The sequence below is a fragment of the Neolamprologus brichardi genome, chromosome 6 (assembly GCF_056152115.1).
Source record: "Neolamprologus brichardi isolate AB-2024 chromosome 6, ASM5615211v1, whole genome shotgun sequence".
In the NCBI taxonomy this organism is placed as follows: domain Eukaryota; kingdom Metazoa; phylum Chordata; class Actinopteri; order Cichliformes; family Cichlidae; genus Neolamprologus; species Neolamprologus brichardi.
The window spans coordinates 24907353-24924133 of record NC_142109.1 but is presented as its reverse complement, the minus strand read 5'-3'; the positions used below and the strand labels follow the sequence as shown (position 1 = coordinate 24924133).

Genomic DNA, 16781 nt, shown 5'->3' with positions numbered 1-16781 from the left:
AAATGAGGAAGACGTGCTGTCTGAACTTTGCTGGTTGGGTGAGGGGAAAGTCATATGTAGAAACAGACTATTTGGTATCTTTGTATTTCTCATCCAGCCAAGCCAGGAAGATCTCTCTTTAGTCGATAATATGATCCCTGCTTAATACGATTGTTATGTACGTCATTTGTTTCTCAGAGGGGGATTTGAAAAGATGTAGATTCATAATTAGACTGTGTGTAATGGAACAATTGAATTTTATGCAAGGCTTTGCAAGTTCTCATTCCGCACACTAATCAGAAACCAATTTTAGCTGGCATTCAACTGTTTAACTACCATGGAAACACCATGTTACTGAAAAAGAATGAAAGCTTCTTTTTTTTAAAGTTTAACAGCTATATAATTTGTAAGGCCAATAACGCAGAGCTAAGTGCAATAACTCTTACTTTCTATAACAAAATTCCCACCAATTTTACTACAAGTTGTTAATTATCATTAATATTCTGTATGGCCTTTGCCTTTTAGCCCTCTAATTTTACTGCTTTGATAAGCCACTTTTTGAGCTACTTCAGCCAAATGCCAGAGTGATTCTGCTAAGATAAAAGGGAACATAATTAGTATAAGAAGGTAAAGATAATGAAGTGATAAATGCAAGTCTGAGTTTAGATGAAGGTCAGTTGGGAAATCATTGGTTTAATATGAGATGGAGGTCCATGCATGTCCAAAACGTGAAAGGTAAAAATAACACAAGAAAAAGGAAGGAGAACGGCAAAAGAAAGAGGCATGTGTGTGTGAATTAGAGGATGTAAAGGGAGGTGGAAACAAAGAAATTTGATATGGAAAGTTTTTTATTAAAAAAAACAGACATGTAAGCAACTTTTCACCTGCAGAACAGTTTTTAATGTGCTCTTTCTAAATCACAGATTTTTCTTCACCCAAGACTAACTGTGACTGAATAAGAATATTAGCAATAGTAAGAGCAGCAAGAATATTAGCTGTAATATAGAGAGAGAGAGCGAGAGAGAGAGCTACAGACAAATGCAGCCACATTGGTAATGAGCGCTATCAGTACCTTTGCATCAAACAGCACAACACGTGTAGGAAAATGAAAAGTCAATAGCCAGAACCTAAATGTACACCCACATAAGTTGTAATGAATGCCAGCTTTCCCAATAGACAGATGCACAGGTAAATTAAATGGAAAATGTGCTGTGAACAATAATTGAGCTGACCAGTTAATGTAGATGTCAATATTATAGATGCAGTCTTTTATTTGTGTTTAAGATTTAGGTCACAGACATTTAAGAGCGTTGCATAATATTTCAGAGAAAGTTGTACATTTTCATTGTTGTACACTTCAACAAAAAACACACTTCCCAGCTTGCGTGAGTTTCGAATAACTTTTAATTGTTTCCTTTTGTTCAGGTGCCTGCAGTGTGCAACTTGGCTGCACTCTGCAGGCTGCGTACCAAATGACACACACTTCATAAACATTTTGAAAGTTGTATGAATCATAAAATGTCCTCTATACTACAGTATACTCCTCTGTACTACATAGAGGAAAGAAGCTCCTACGTCCTCTGTACTACATCTTATCAAACTCCCACAGGCAATACTATGTCCACTTACACGACTTGGAGAATATGCAACAGTAGTTGCATATTAACAAATATGCATTAACAAATTACACTACATTATTTTTTTTCACAAATGTCCAACATGAATGTGTTCTTTACATTCAATGTAGTGCATTGGTCTAACGTATTCATTATTCATCTGTGTCCCTGTGTTTATAGAAATTCTCTCCATTTTTGCTAATTGGAAATACAAAAACACAACCACATTAGTATAACGTGGGTGCATTCTGCAGACCCCTCCTCTCCTTCCCGCACATCCCACTCAAAGAAAGCCTAAGCTGCCCCAAGTGCCTGTGTGAGCTTCACTCATGCAGGCAATAATTAAAATTAGTTTACTGTCTGTCAGACTGCAAATGGCCAAGATAATAATAGCAATAATAAGCCCAGACAATAAAAATAATAACTGGGAGGTGGGATGTCCATTAATGTGTATTAACATGCCTTACAATTCTATGGGTCCCACACTACCACCACTACAGGGTAATTAAAGGATTTGGTTCTATACAATGTATAACAATGTAAGAATAAGCTCTTCTTTTTTTGCAATCAACCAACTACGACCACTTTCTCTGTACTGTTATATAAGTAATGTACACATTCTCAGCTTAACTCAACCACTCACAATGCAATAGGAAATATTCTTTCATGCTGCACAACTGCTTCCACGATGCTGTTTAGACACCACTCCACAGCCTGTAATGTTGGAACATGATCACCTAGGTGGGTGAAAGGGTATGGCTTCAAAACTCCAAGTTCACTCATCATCTTTATGGTTGGCCATTGAGAAGACAGAGATGACAGGTTCTCACTCACATTAACGAGCTGACAGCAACACAGCGGATGAGAGGGGATGGAGGGATGAAAGAAAGAGGGCAATAAAACGGAGACGAAAAGCCCAAGGCCAACAAATGTACTCAGATCTTCTCAATCAAAAGATGAGGCTTCAGGGGGTTGCAAGCTAAAGGTAGAAGAAGGTCTGTGTGTTTTGTACGGTATTTCTCATTTAAAATACAACTAATTACATATAATGAGCGCTACCTGAATAAATAATATTTGTTTTAACATCACAACACATTTTTTTTCACCTAGAGCTAATATATGACTTTGATTATTTATCCCAGTCTTGCTATCCATTCATTTTTAAATATTTGGAGCTTAGTTTTTGTTTTTTTCTTATTCTTCTGTGCAGATTTAACAATCCAGTATATAATGAGGTGTCAGTGTACCTGTGTCTGGATATTAATGCACTACTCCAAACATTTGTGGCCATTTTACCTTTCCATACCACTAACCATGATGAGCTTGTACCTCTTGTACAAGCTAAAGCAAGCTGTTCCTCTGGTGAGTTTTAGTGATGAATACTAATAAGGAGGTTGCTCAAGTGGAACTTTTCTGCTTCAGATTTGGCAAGTTTCTGGTGAGTGGAAATAACCGCCTTACTTTAAGAACTGCTGAGAAGCCGTATGAAGAGAGTGAAAAGAAAATGAGGATAGAGAGGATGAGTGTTTGTTTTCGTATTTGTGTGTTTTGTGTTCATTCTGGTGATGAGTCAACACAGAAGCAGCAGCAGGATGAGACCAAACGGTTGTGCTGCTAGACAGAAGAAGCTCCTCAAGAAGATTCATTCCGTCCCCTCTTATGTTATTAGTCAGTCTGTGAGAACTTCAAAATGTGATCATATCTGTGGGGGGTTTTCTGTTATGTGGTTACTGCTAGAACTCCTACTGGCATGTGCCTTTGTTTAAGGAGTCGAAGCAATAAGCCAGGGGTGTCGAACTTCAGGCCTCGAGGGCTGGTGTCCTGCAGGTTTTACATCTCACCCTGGGACGACACACCTGAATCAAATGGTATAAATAGTTCATTAGCAGGCCTCTGGAGAACTTCAAACTATGTTGAGGAGGTCATTTAGCCATTTAAATCAGCTGTGTTGGATCAAGCATGGAAGCATGGAGTTCGACGCCTGTGCTCTAAGCTGCACCTGCAGTTTAACTGTACAAGTGTGTGTAACAGAGGGTAACAAGTACATGTCTGACCGAACCTGACCACTGACCACTGTAAACAGCCTGACTAGGCTGGTTGCAGTGGGTTCTCTAGCTGTATAGTTTGAAAACTGGCTGATTCTACTGACTGCAAGACAGGCACACGGATACTTATTCAGACACACATAAGCATTAACATGCTTTTCTTAGTGAGGAAGGGAGCTTTAGGGGGAGTTTTCACAGGAGGAGGTGATCTGTCAGGAATTTCAAGCCCTTGAAGTGTCAGAAATGGAAAGTCTGTGTATATCGATACTGCAAGTGCCCGGACGACCTACAGGAGATGAATATCTATATGCTGCATTAACATCAAATGGAAGACTTTGGATGAGAAGTTTCTGCCTCAAAATACCATTTATGTCACCTGTCAGACTGCAAATGATGTTTCATGTCTGCAGCAACCTGAATTCTGGCATCACCACCAACAACCCAAAGTCAAGTCTTGCTTTTAAAACACTGGTCTTCTAGAACTGAACCAATATAGACTTGCTGACAGCTCCTTTGGAAGATATAGTAAAAGTTATTTCCCTATACCTTATTTGGTCTGTGACCTGGTAATTCTGTCATTATGGTTTAGGTTTTAGTTTTACTATTATTGGTCTTATAAAAAAAATAAAAAAAGAAAACAAAACATAATACTGATCTCGTGATTCATTTTAGAAGAAAACAGATGATCAAATTGTTGCTTTTTTAATTGTTTTTTTTATTGTGACATTTGAAAGTCGCTACCATGAGAGGACACAGTACTTTGGTTTATTCTTTGGTTACACGTATGCCCCAGTCATCACATCCAGTTTTAAAATGCCACAAAGTATCTATTGTGAACAAAACCAAAATGAAAAATAATTAAAAATAGATCCTACTGTGTTTTCCATGTTCCACAACCATAATATATAACAAAAATAATTTGTTTTTCAAAAAGAGCGGGAATTGTATATTAGAAGAACAGAAAACAATGAATTGTAATAACATAAATAATAACATAAAATAACATAATAACATAAAAAAGCTGACCAGGGCCTTCTGTGATCTATTTTTAATTTGATTGTGTGCCAAATATTTTCAGTGGCTGACTGGTCTAGACTGCAGCAGCAGGCTCTTTTACCAAAGAGACATGCTGTTGTAAAAGGTTCAGTCCTGCTATAATAGGCAAGGCCTTCGCTTAAACTTGGCCTTCTAGTCATTTGGATGGTACCACATACTGATCCAAAATGTATTTATATTTCCATATCTTAGCAACAACATTCTCAGTCTTCTGTTTTAGAATGTGGATCACATGTAAAATTAGGACATACATAGTTGTCACAAAACACTATATTTTATTTTTTTTAGAAACACAGTTGCATATCAAAATATGATGTCAGCTATATCTTGTATAAGCATGAAAATGGTGCCAATCATATCTTACATTAGGTTATATTTTGGAATCAGTGCACAGCCAGACCTCATCAAACATTTCATTTAAACCAATCAGACCGAATCAAAGCCAAGGAACGGGGTTACCTACTCTTATTCTAAGTTTTAGGGGATAAAAAATGCCATGGGGTTAAAGACACTGGGAATTGGGTCAGTATTAAATTGAAAAGTCACACAATGAAAGACTGGGGAATTTATATGGCAAGTAGCAGGACCTTCAGTCAGATTTTTCCTTTTAAAAGAATCAGCATTACAAACTTTGGAGACGAACTAGCTAAAAAAAATTATTTTAATTTAATAATATTGTTTTTTCATTTTTAGATATTACATTGACGTTGACCTCCCTACACTGGTTAACCACAGAAAGATAAATATGACATCCAGACCAGAAAATAAATTTAAAAAACATATTTATCTTTATGTATTAACTTATTGCTTTATGGGTATAGTTTCCCACAGCTTTTCATTCATGACCTTTTTAGTGAGTCCCCTGAAACATGCTATATAGACTACATGTGCTTTGTGTTCTGTATTCCTGTAGGACATTCACTAATTCAATAAGAGCTTGGAAAGATGATATAGTCAAGACAAAAGCCCAAAAAGCCCGCCTCTCAGCCTCAGTGAAACACGCCAATGGAAACAGATAGCATTCGGTTTGCAAAACAGAAAGCAGTGGAATGCATTTAGGAATTCAAGTACAAACAATGTCTTAGAGAAATGATCTGGTTTGGAGGTTGTTTAAAGAGAAAATCTTGTATGTCTTTGGTGTATGTCTTACCCACAGTTAGCTGACCAGTCAGTTGTCCCTGTTCATTCCGAGCATTGACAGTCACATTTCTGTCTGACTGGAGGATCAGTGGACTGTCCTATAGAGAAGAGGAGAGAGAGATGACTAAAAGAACATCAAAATGTAGATTTATTGGACTCTCACAAACATAACCACGAATACCAAAATAGCTTCATAGTTTTCATTTACACCTATTTACTTTACTTTCTGTCTGTGCCTTGTGGGCTCTTGCTTCTCTGGACACCTTTCAACCAACCAGCCAGTACTGTCATAACTTGTATCAACTGTCACATTCACTCTTGACTCCCTCTCCTCTCTGCCAGCACCGGATAATCCATTCAAAATGGCATCCATCTGTGATTGTGTTTGCTTGTTTTGAATTGTGTGCCTGCGAAAAGCCAATTATTCTCAACCTAAATGATATAAATACAGCTGTGACCCTGACCTCTGCTTTCCTCTTTTAAAGTCTGACTGGGCCACGCGCTGACGACTTTGGTTTACATTGAGTGGATATGTGTTGCAATGAATGCAAACCTGATGTCTGCCATTTTCATTGGCTTACAAAAACAATCTAACATCGCGCTCTCTCTCTGTCCTTCTCTCAGAGCCACCTCGGCTGTCGCTCCCAGCCCTTCCCAGTCTGCTGACTCTTCCCACTTATATACTTAACCAAGTTTCCACCTCTTTCATTACATCTCTGCACTTGCATCATTTTCTTTTTTTATTCTCTTCCTCTTCCCTGCGTCTCTCACTCTTACCCTTTAAATTGCTTATTTGTTTTGGCTGCATGAAATGAATAGCTCACAGGTGACCCAATTTCTCTGTTGATTTCCCCAAATTAATATCTTGCTGCATTCTGGTCTGAATTCCAAATGAGTATTGTGTTAAAATTGGAAAGTCGTTGATCCGTTGAAATGGGGGGGAAAAAAATCCCCCCCCCCTTCCATCCTCTTCTGACTGAATCTCCCTCGTTCACCCACCCATTCTCTGTCGTGCTATTTGTTATGGATGGATATTTATTGTTCTGCTTATGCAAGTGAAGACCAAATTCCTAATATGTCACACCTGTCTGTGTTCTATTTTAGAGCATCAGGGGCTCCTGGGAGTCACAAATGCAAGCATGAACCGCTGCATGAACATAAGTGTTATGGGTACACAAAGTTATGAACAGACACACAAACACATACAACAGCCTTACACATACACAAGACAACATGTGGCAAACAACGTTTGTGTTTGACTGTACACCTCACATACACACTTTGATAAATGCACATTCTAGATATGAACACATGCAAACATTAACACCTGAAAGGGCACTTAGGTGCAGTTCAAAGCACTCAAGCTTGTGTGCATGTGTATGCAGACACACATAATCCACTCATACAGACTCGGGTAACAAATTTGCCAAACAACAAATGAGTGCTCCACTCAGTTTATTGTGCAATGCATCTCTCTTCTATTTCCTAACACATGTACGCTGGATTAATTATTTTCAACGGGGCGTGTGATAGGCTTCACTGTATTATCTTTCCACTCTGTTAAAAGCGAAGGGTGCTTTGAAAAGTATGACAGATGTAATATGCCTTGAATCATTCCAGCTCAATGGGCGGTGTGGACGAACATGCCTGGTCTTATTGTGTTAGCGCAGGACTCTTTTAAAGCGCAACCATTGATGGGAAGTCTTATTCTATTAAATGCTTATATACAAATCTATGGATATAAGATTTCCAAATAATGACTACATGTTAAACAGTTGCTAACGTCTTTATACGACAGCTGAATGTTGCCCACAATGTATGAAAAAGTAACAATACTGGCTTGTCCTTCTTGATGAGAAAATTGTCAGTTCCCCCTAAAAGACATTAGCAGTAATCAAAGACTGAAAATCAAAAGCTTTCTGTCACTTGCATTCCTAATTCTATTAAAATAAGATCTTTTATTCACTCATTTGACACACAATACCCCAGTGTGCAGCCTTTATTATCTCTGTAGAAAATAAAGGCAACATTTTTACAATGTATTATCTACCCATAGCGCCCACTGTACTAGTTCAGAGCATGTTCCTACCATCTGAAGAACGCTCTACAGACGCAGTCTTCAGATAATTAAAGGCCCATGGCAGCTGCTTTATAAATACTCAACCTGCTGTTACTGTTTGCTTCCCTTAAAGCTACTAAGGGAGTGCTGCAGATCAAGTTTAAGAAAAACCTCAGTTTCAGCAATCATAGTTCATATTTAGTATGAATACTAATTGAGTTACCATTTGGTGATGTTCAGCTTTGCCTATCGCCCAAAAACTATGCCACAAAAGCACACAAACAGCAAACAATAAGAGCTGTTTGTCTCTTTGCTAGCAGTGACACCTAACACTGATCAAACTAGCTCTAATTTACCCAGAACAAGAAAGCACCACTAGTAGCCTGAACAGTATAAAAGACAATTATATGCAAAAACTGGCTCCTTTAAATATGAGCTAGGCCTCTAGCAATAAACAAATAAATAAAATTTTAGTCTTGTTTGCATGGAAAAATACACACATTTATCCTGAGATAAATTTTGTTCTTTTCACACTTTTACCACAGAGTTACACACGCACACACGTATACACACATATAAAACTAGTGCTTTTAAAACACAATTTTAGGGGGAAAAAAGTTTACAATGAAACAATAATAAGTAACAAACTTTATTTTAGTGAAGTAAATTAGCTATGGTTGTCAGATTGTGCTTTTTAAAATTTAAAGACATTGTTGCGGTCCACTAATTAGAGGACACATTTTGGTTGGAGCAACACTGAACCCTTACACCAGTGTAGCAAGAAAAAGAAAAACAAATGTATACAATGTGTATCGTATCAAATGCATAGAAAACAAATCCACCATTACTAGTGCAAAGGTATAGCGTGGAAATATCCATACATATCTCACATATGCTTTGTGTTGGTCATCCATTATTGTCCCTCTGGTTTTGTTGTTAACGTCTCACTCATAAATCTCATCGAATAATGCAAACTACGCACTGAGGAACAAATACAGTCACAAGCACCATACTCTCTCTTGCGAGCTGACACAACATACACCACCGCACCATTAATTAAGTTAATAGTTTAATTTTTGCTTTGATTATATATACAGGCATAGGGCTGTCAGCCTGAGGTAGCCAATGTAATTAGTCAGGTAATAATAAGCTGTAGACGGGTGGCTCATCATCACAGCCTCCAGCCCCCAGTACAGATGGGTCCTAAAAGCAGCTCTCAGCTCTCCTGTTTCATTGGTATGTCACTGACTGCCTGACTAGTCTTGTCAGGACACATGGTTCAAAAGTGATTTTTATTTACTTATCACTCCAGCTTTCAACTCTCCTATCTGTCTCTCGTGATTGGTCTCACAAGCTGTCTAACTTCATACATTAGCTGTTTCAATAGTAATATAGTCAAGCCTCATACAAGATGCATTTGACTGATTCATCTTTGCCGTCAGCATCATAACAGCTTTTAGCTCTCCTGACTGTCTTGCTGATTGCTTGTCTCACTAACAGACTGACTCTAAATGGCTATGGATGTATGCTGAACAAGCGACACTTCTGGCTGTCATGCTAATAAAAAAGCTTTAATCTCTCTTGTCTCTGGTCAGCTCGATTCTCATGTTTGTCTCTCCGACTATCCAAGTGACTGCCTCTTCTGCAATATCCCCTCAAACTCAAACCTTTAGGAATTGAAGATGTTACTTTTTGAATGTGATGCAACATATGAGGAAACTCATTTATGGAAAACGGAGATCTCAACATAGTAGAATGATTATGTTTAGTCTGCTGTGTTTTTATGTCTCTCTATTGATATGTGTGGAACCTTTTCATTATAAATGTCCTCTAAAGCTCTGTTGTTGATGCGGTTAAAATTACAAAGTTGTTTTAATTTATCAGTTAAGTCAAGTATATAGTAAATCGTTCAGGGCTAAACACAATACTAATCAAACACTGTATGATAAAATGCCTGTGGGGTTTCCCCAATTCCTCTTTCAACCTTAATTCAGTTATCTAGCATAGACTATTAAATAAGTAATGTGCTTGGTGGCATGCAGTGCTAATGTGCTGTTTTCTGTTCCCACAGCCAGAGACAATAAACTAGCAGTGCCCTTATGTGTACTCTGGGTATTTGGACTGAATATGTTCAAGCTTCTTAATGGCCATTCATGAACCTTATCATCTATTTAACTGGTCACCAGCGTTCGTTACAAGACTTTTATCTACAGATGTGAGATCTGTGTAATCTGTTCAAATCTCAAGACAAGAATGAGATTGAACCGATTAAAATTTAGCAGTTCGTCCTTTTCTACTAAGTAGCCAGAATGGTGACTATAGAGCTCAAGAGATAGGTTATGTAAGTAAAAACCTCATTCATATTCTCTATTTGGAATTTTGATAATCCACCACAAACTTGTATCCATCCAAAGAAAACTTGCTATTAGCTATGAGAGTGATTAAGTCAGGAATGGAGCACTGTACCACACTGATGACTAGAATATACTATTAATATTATGATACGGATTAAATCTGAGAAAGTTAGAAGTCCTTTGCCGTGGAATCTGGGAATTGCAATGCATTATGGGATGAGCAGTTCCTTCACTGTCAAAAGGAAGGACATTTTTTAAAGCAAATTTCTTCATTGGTTTTATTGACCTCATGGATAGTTGTCTCATTTACATGAGAATTTTCTGAAATGTCCATGAGGAGAATCAATGGGAAATTAACTTTGTGACTACAGCTCAGTCACTATTGACGTTTTTGGGTCATGTGTATAGCATTCTACTCACATCTGATTTACCGTTGTCCCGTAAACCCTGCTTGTACTCAGAGCAATGCATCTACTGTGAATGCACTAATGCACTTAAAATAGCAAGTGCAGAAGTATACCAAATGAAACACAGCAACTGTGTCACCAGGTTTCATTGCAAGACTAGCCTGCACAAAGCAGGTAATTACTCACCACAGAGAGACAAAGAAAAATTAAGAAAACATGAGAAAGCCTGAAGGGCGCGCCTCAAGAACACTGATTAAAAGGGGCGGAGGGTGGGACGAAGAGGTACGGGTACAGAGGGACAAGAGGTGTATGCAGGGACCTCCCGGCTCCAGGGTTGCAGAGTGATAAATCTTACAAAGAGCAACGAGAGAAAAAGAAGAGTGGGAGAAAGATAGAGATGGGAGGCAGAGTAGGGTAAACCGCAGAGCATCTGTTTTAGAGATAGACACACCAAATAGATCTATAAACTGAAGTCGCTACGTCAGCCCTCTGCTTTCTGCTTCTTCATGATAATGTATGGTGCTTAAGCGACCAGTCAACAAAGTCACACAGCTCAAGGAAAATAAATGCCAGCTGAGAAAGAAATACTTCAAGATACTAAAGTTAGATGTACCACTTTTTACAATACTGCATTACAAACTGGAGCTTTCTTAAAATAAATAGTGATTGTAATGTTTATTTTATTTACTCTTTTTTGCTCTCCACATTGGTCTGTATAACTGTATGTCCTCACAACCAAGGCATTTATAATAAAGTATGCCGTTGATATTGAAACATTAACAGGCTTTGAGAACCTAATTCAGAGATCTCATTTAGGGAGACACGCAGAACATCCATATCAGTAGTAACAAATGTGTTTGGCTACATCATGGCCATATAAGTAAATTCTCCCTCAAGTCCTGTGTCCTGTGGAATGCTTGAGGACAGGAAAAGAGAAAAGATAAGTGCAGAGGATAGAGGTAGTGAGGAGAGCAGAGAAGATAAAGTTGCAATGCTCCATTTACCATGAAATATTCTCCTGTGGTTCAAATACTTGAGGTGAAAGAGAAATAACTTTACTCTGTACAAGTTTTTGTTTGTAAAAGTATGCAGGTGGTGACGGTGACTGCCGTTTGCCCGAGTCAATATGTGGAAGAAGTGCACAGTGTGTGTGCAATGTGTGAGACAATATATTTTATATTCTGTCCATGAATATTTCTAAATGCATATGTTGTGTTTGCTTGCATGCATTTCTGCCTGCCTACACAGACGTGTTGGTGCTCATAGATTATTGATCAGGGTCAGTTTCTTAGACCTTCAGCGGCGCACACACAGATACACACTTAAACACGGACTTGCAGTTTCTGAATACTTTTTACTGAAAACAATATAATATGGCTACTTCCTGATTTGACTTTTCACTCTTAAAGGACTCGTACTTTGGTAGTTTCCAATACCTGGGTTTAAGCTTGGTTCTGCAGAGTCATAGATTCTGCACAGCAATCTCAGGAATGAAACTGTATTAAAAAATTAATTGAAGATTTCATACCAATCATTATATCTATTTCATTCCTCTGGTATCCGTCTTTCCTCTTGTGGTTTCCTTTCTGTCCCTGTTCAACTCAATTCTCCAAGGGATCATAACAGATCCCTTTTCATTTGTGCTAAACCCATGGATGTGTGTGTGTGTGTGTGAGTGTATGAGTTCTGCTTTATATATATGTGTGCGTGTGTGAGAGAGACAGAGAGAGAGCAAGCGAGAGAGTCCTTTTTTTTTTTTCTTTAATGGCCACACAGACGCTTCTGTTTAACCCCGTCACCCCTGCAAAGTCAGGACAATCCATTCCATCAAAGCCAGACAGGATCAGGTAGCAGCTACCAGAAATAAATACTTACATCTCGGGTCTATGGTTAGCCTACAGGCGGCAGGTTTACTGCTAATGTATATCAGTTATCATTGCTGGTTTATCCTTTGCCTCAAGGTTATCCATTTCGAGCCTAATGTGCAAACGGTAAATTGCACATAACTGAACCTCATGTGGAAAAAAGTAATAGCACCACCGCTGTCTGTAGCCGGATAGTTTTGTTTTTCCAGTCACTGATGTATGCAGTCAGAGAATGAAATTATAATAATATAAATCCATCTGTTCCAAAGTGACCAGTGAGTTAAATGTCTTTCACTTTACCCTCAGTACTTACTTTTATCCTGCTCAACGCCACAATCCTATAGTAATAACCACTGAATAATGTATGCTAGGCCTTTCCTACTTACCCTAGAGAAGCAGTGTTGGAAGGATATGGCTGCTTCAAATTTAATACTCTGATTCACTGGGGGCTTGAGGCTGGTGGGAATTTTCATGTTCCTATTTTCTATAAAGACCCAAGCCTTTTAAACAGTACAAGAAAAATGCTGTCCAATTCTTTGTCCGCTTAGAAAAGCTTTGAAGACGGAATCAGGCAGAATTTCCAAGATGTTTCAGAACTTTTTTTTTTCCAATGGACCAAAGTTTTAGAGTGTTTATCTTATAGGATTTGTATAATTTATTCTGTGCCAAAAACCAATTAAGTGTAACAATTAGCTCTTTGGCTGCAAAATGATAAGTCACTAAGCTTGTTTAGCCGTGCAAATTCCATGCAATTTTATCACTCTTTGCATGAAGACAATCAAGCAAGGAAAATAATTGTTTTTTCAAACCCCATCTCTAACATCCTTTTGTGGGGCAACCTTTGTGCTTGCATTTCGTTTCCAAACTGAGGTTTTAATCAGAGCTCCTCTGGGCTTTTTAGCTCATTTTCTAGCAGTTCAGTATATCTTGTGGTTTGTTAGTGTCTCATTGCTGTGACAGGGATTTCCTGATGTTGGCCTCTCCACAGAGCTCTGAGCCATGTGATGAAATCCCCAGTCGAGTTGCTGCCTTCATAATTACTGGGAATGGTTTACAAGGGTGGGACATAAGAGAGATGAAGTGGATTCTCTTGATGGCAAAACATTGAATAAAATGGGACATGGGAATGGTTTACAGAGATGAGAGGAGAGTGTGAGAGCGACAAGTGGGAATTTACATACTGAGGAGATATAAGATATGACAACGACAAAAAGGACAGAATATAGTTCCAACCCGTGGACTCAAAAAAAAAAAATACCTGTTGGAAATCATTTGTTTTTTAGTAACATGCACTGAATACAATGTTTCATTACGTGTCACATCATGTTCATACTAATTCCTGCCTGCCATCTAAGTACCACAGAGATGCAAGAGTGACTTGGACTTAATTTGTTCATAATATCTGCCTCCTTACAGGTAAGTGCAAATTACAGTTGACTTGATCCAGATGACATGAGGAGTCACTCAATAGTTTAATGAATATAAAATGATTCTGGATTAAAAACATAATCTGATTATTATAACAAGTTACAAAAATTAAATATAATGTATAGCATTGCTAACCTTCAGAGTACACAGTACTCAGTTTTATTCTATTTCATTCACTCATTCATGAAAACCATCTCCTTGCAACATATGCTGTTAAAACATAGCAAACCTGTGGATGTTGTGATTATTTTTTTCATTTATTTTTGACAAACTGCAATTGGAGTAGATAGTAAACTACTATTTGCATTTCAGCATAGGCTAACAGCGCTTTTTAAAATTTTTTTATCAGTGCACCATAAATTTAAAAAAAAATACAAATACAGTGCAACATTGTGCTGCTTTTGTCATGATCCAGGTCTTTGACGTGGCATTTTTTATTTTTGGGGGGCTTTTTTTATAATTTAAGTTCATGCTCTGTATTATACTGTTCTGAGTTCAGTATTTCCTAGTGCTTCAAGAACTATAGTTCTAGTTCTTGGTTTCTTGTTTGACGATGTTGGTTCCCTTTCATGTCCTAGTCTCGTCTCTGTGTTTTTCTCTCTGTCTGTGTCAAGTTCATTTCCTGCTTTATTTTGATGACAAATTATCTCTTGTGCTTTGTATTCAGTTGTACTTCCCGTCTAAATGATGGGATATTAAAGAAATTCAGTAACAATGACCCAAAGGTAAGAAAGTCGAAATAGGACACAATACAAAGACACATTTCTTTTATCTGTCTTTTTTATTTTCTTCTTACTGTCCTCCAACTTTAACTGTTCTCTCATCACTTAATTTTTTTTAAGTTGTCTAGTGACAAGCTTCTGCTTATTTATTTCTTTGATATATATTGCTTTGATCTCTATGTAATGTTTAGCCCTTACTTTTTATTCCCTTTGTTGTGTTACTTTGTTTCTAGTCTTTATTTTCTTTACACTGTGAATCTGCATTCACTGCTCTTTGACATCTAAACAGATTTTTTCTTTTTAAAAAGTAAGGAACTGAAGGATTTTAAGTGCATCAGAGATTGTACATAACTTCCATGTGGGTGGATAGATAAGACTGCATGAAATCCAGTCCTAACAGATGAAGTTGTCCCTCTCTATCCCTCTCTCTAGTTTAAGTCTTTGCTTTCTTTATATTAGGACTTCCTATAAGTTTTTGGTTTATATAGTTTTACTCTACAGCATATCATACACACTAATCTGGGTCTTTATCTTCCTGGAGTCCTAACCAGCAGTTGTCCTGTATGTCTTAACAACTGTTTATGCATTACCGTTTATCAGGACTGCTATTAAGCAGTGCTTACTTAGTCAAACCAAAAAATAGACATCAATTAAAATACACCAAAGTAAACTGATCCCTCTCCTTTCAGCTCAAACAGTGCTCTGTCATAAACCTTTTTGCTTGTTTGCATCCATTCCTATTTTTGCATGAAGCACGCTTGCTTTGGATCCCACTGGAAACCGTAGCGTGTCTCCATTTCACAAGTTTGTCAGTCCCACATTAACAATGACTAGAACCTTCCAGCAGCTTTTTAAGGGTGCCTGTACATGTGTATTGTGGATAAACCTCAGGTCTTTGGCCGGAGACTGACGCTAGACAGACTGTAGTTGGCTCTGCTTTCACAGCTCTTAGATTAGCTAGGAGCTGTGCCAGGTGTGGAAACAGAGCTACAACTAGCAAACAGATAAACTTCTGTGATTTATCATTGTAACAGAGGTTTTCTCTTATTGACCACTTTGGCCAACATATGTGTAGAGAAGGAGGAGAGCAGTGTGAAAATCTTTTTAATAATACCTTTAGCACGTTAGGAAGGAAAACCTTGATGATGCAGAGGAGATATCGCATCAAGTTTAATAAAACAGGCAACAGGCAACAGGAACAGGCAAGCCAACGCTTTCATACTAGTGTCTCTGAGAAATCATATTATGTTCACCAGTTGCTTTGTCAACACCCCACCTGGATTTTGATACGTTATGTTTGCCAATAATAGTTTAGGTGTAGTCAAGTGTTTTCAAGTACCGTATTTCCCAGACTACAAAGCGCACCTGAATATTAGCCGCACAAGCTAAAATCAGGGGAAAATCCTGTTTTGTACATACATTAGCCGCACCTGACTAAAAGCCGCAGGTGTTTCAATGTTGACTTATCATATGTAAGAGAATATGCACAAAGGGAATTGTCAGGAAAGAGATGGCTGTTTGGAGACACACCCCTTTTATTAATATTTTGAAAAACAAGTTACGGGTACATATTTGCATAACTTTTTAGGTATATGTACAAGTACCGGTAAATACAAGTACGAAACATGTACTGTGCTTCATAAACGAGTAACAAATGTAGTACATAACAATAACCTACAGCACACCAGAAAAATAGATTCAGCCTACCTTTTAGGCTCAGGTGCAGTGACGCGGCTTTAACAAGAAGAAAAGTCAGTCATTCACCACCATCTTCCTGCGCACTAAAACCACCAAAGTCCTCTTCTCCAGTGTCGGAAACGAACAGGCTCAGGGTGGCTTCGTCATCCACTCTCCGCTTCTCTCCTTCGTTGTCACTTTCAAAACCAAACAAATCCTCGTTGTCAGTGTCAGAGTCGAACACCCTCTGATGGGCCGTGGCGGTGTCCTGCTCTCCATCATGCAGCAGTCCAGCCCTTCGAAATCCGTTGGTGATCATGGATGTTTTCACACTTTTCCACGCTGTCAGAATCCACTGGTGGAGTTGGGCATAACTTGCTTTTCGCAAGTTTATCGCCGCTCATCATCCACGCCTCCCGCTGAACGCGTTGCG

At 38.2% G+C, this 16781-nt stretch overlaps 1 protein-coding gene across 1 annotated transcript in view; it reads right to left on the bottom strand.

Moving 5' to 3' along the window:
* Positions 1-16781, bottom strand: part of LOC102784717 (zeta-sarcoglycan) — a 365649-nt gene that overhangs the window by 93474 nt on the left and 255394 nt on the right. The window contains exon 4 of the mRNA XM_006790836.2: positions 5847-5934. Within this exon, the coding sequence (XP_006790899.2) occupies positions 5847-5934 (88 nt within the window). The remainder of the gene's footprint in view (positions 1-5846; positions 5935-16781) is intronic.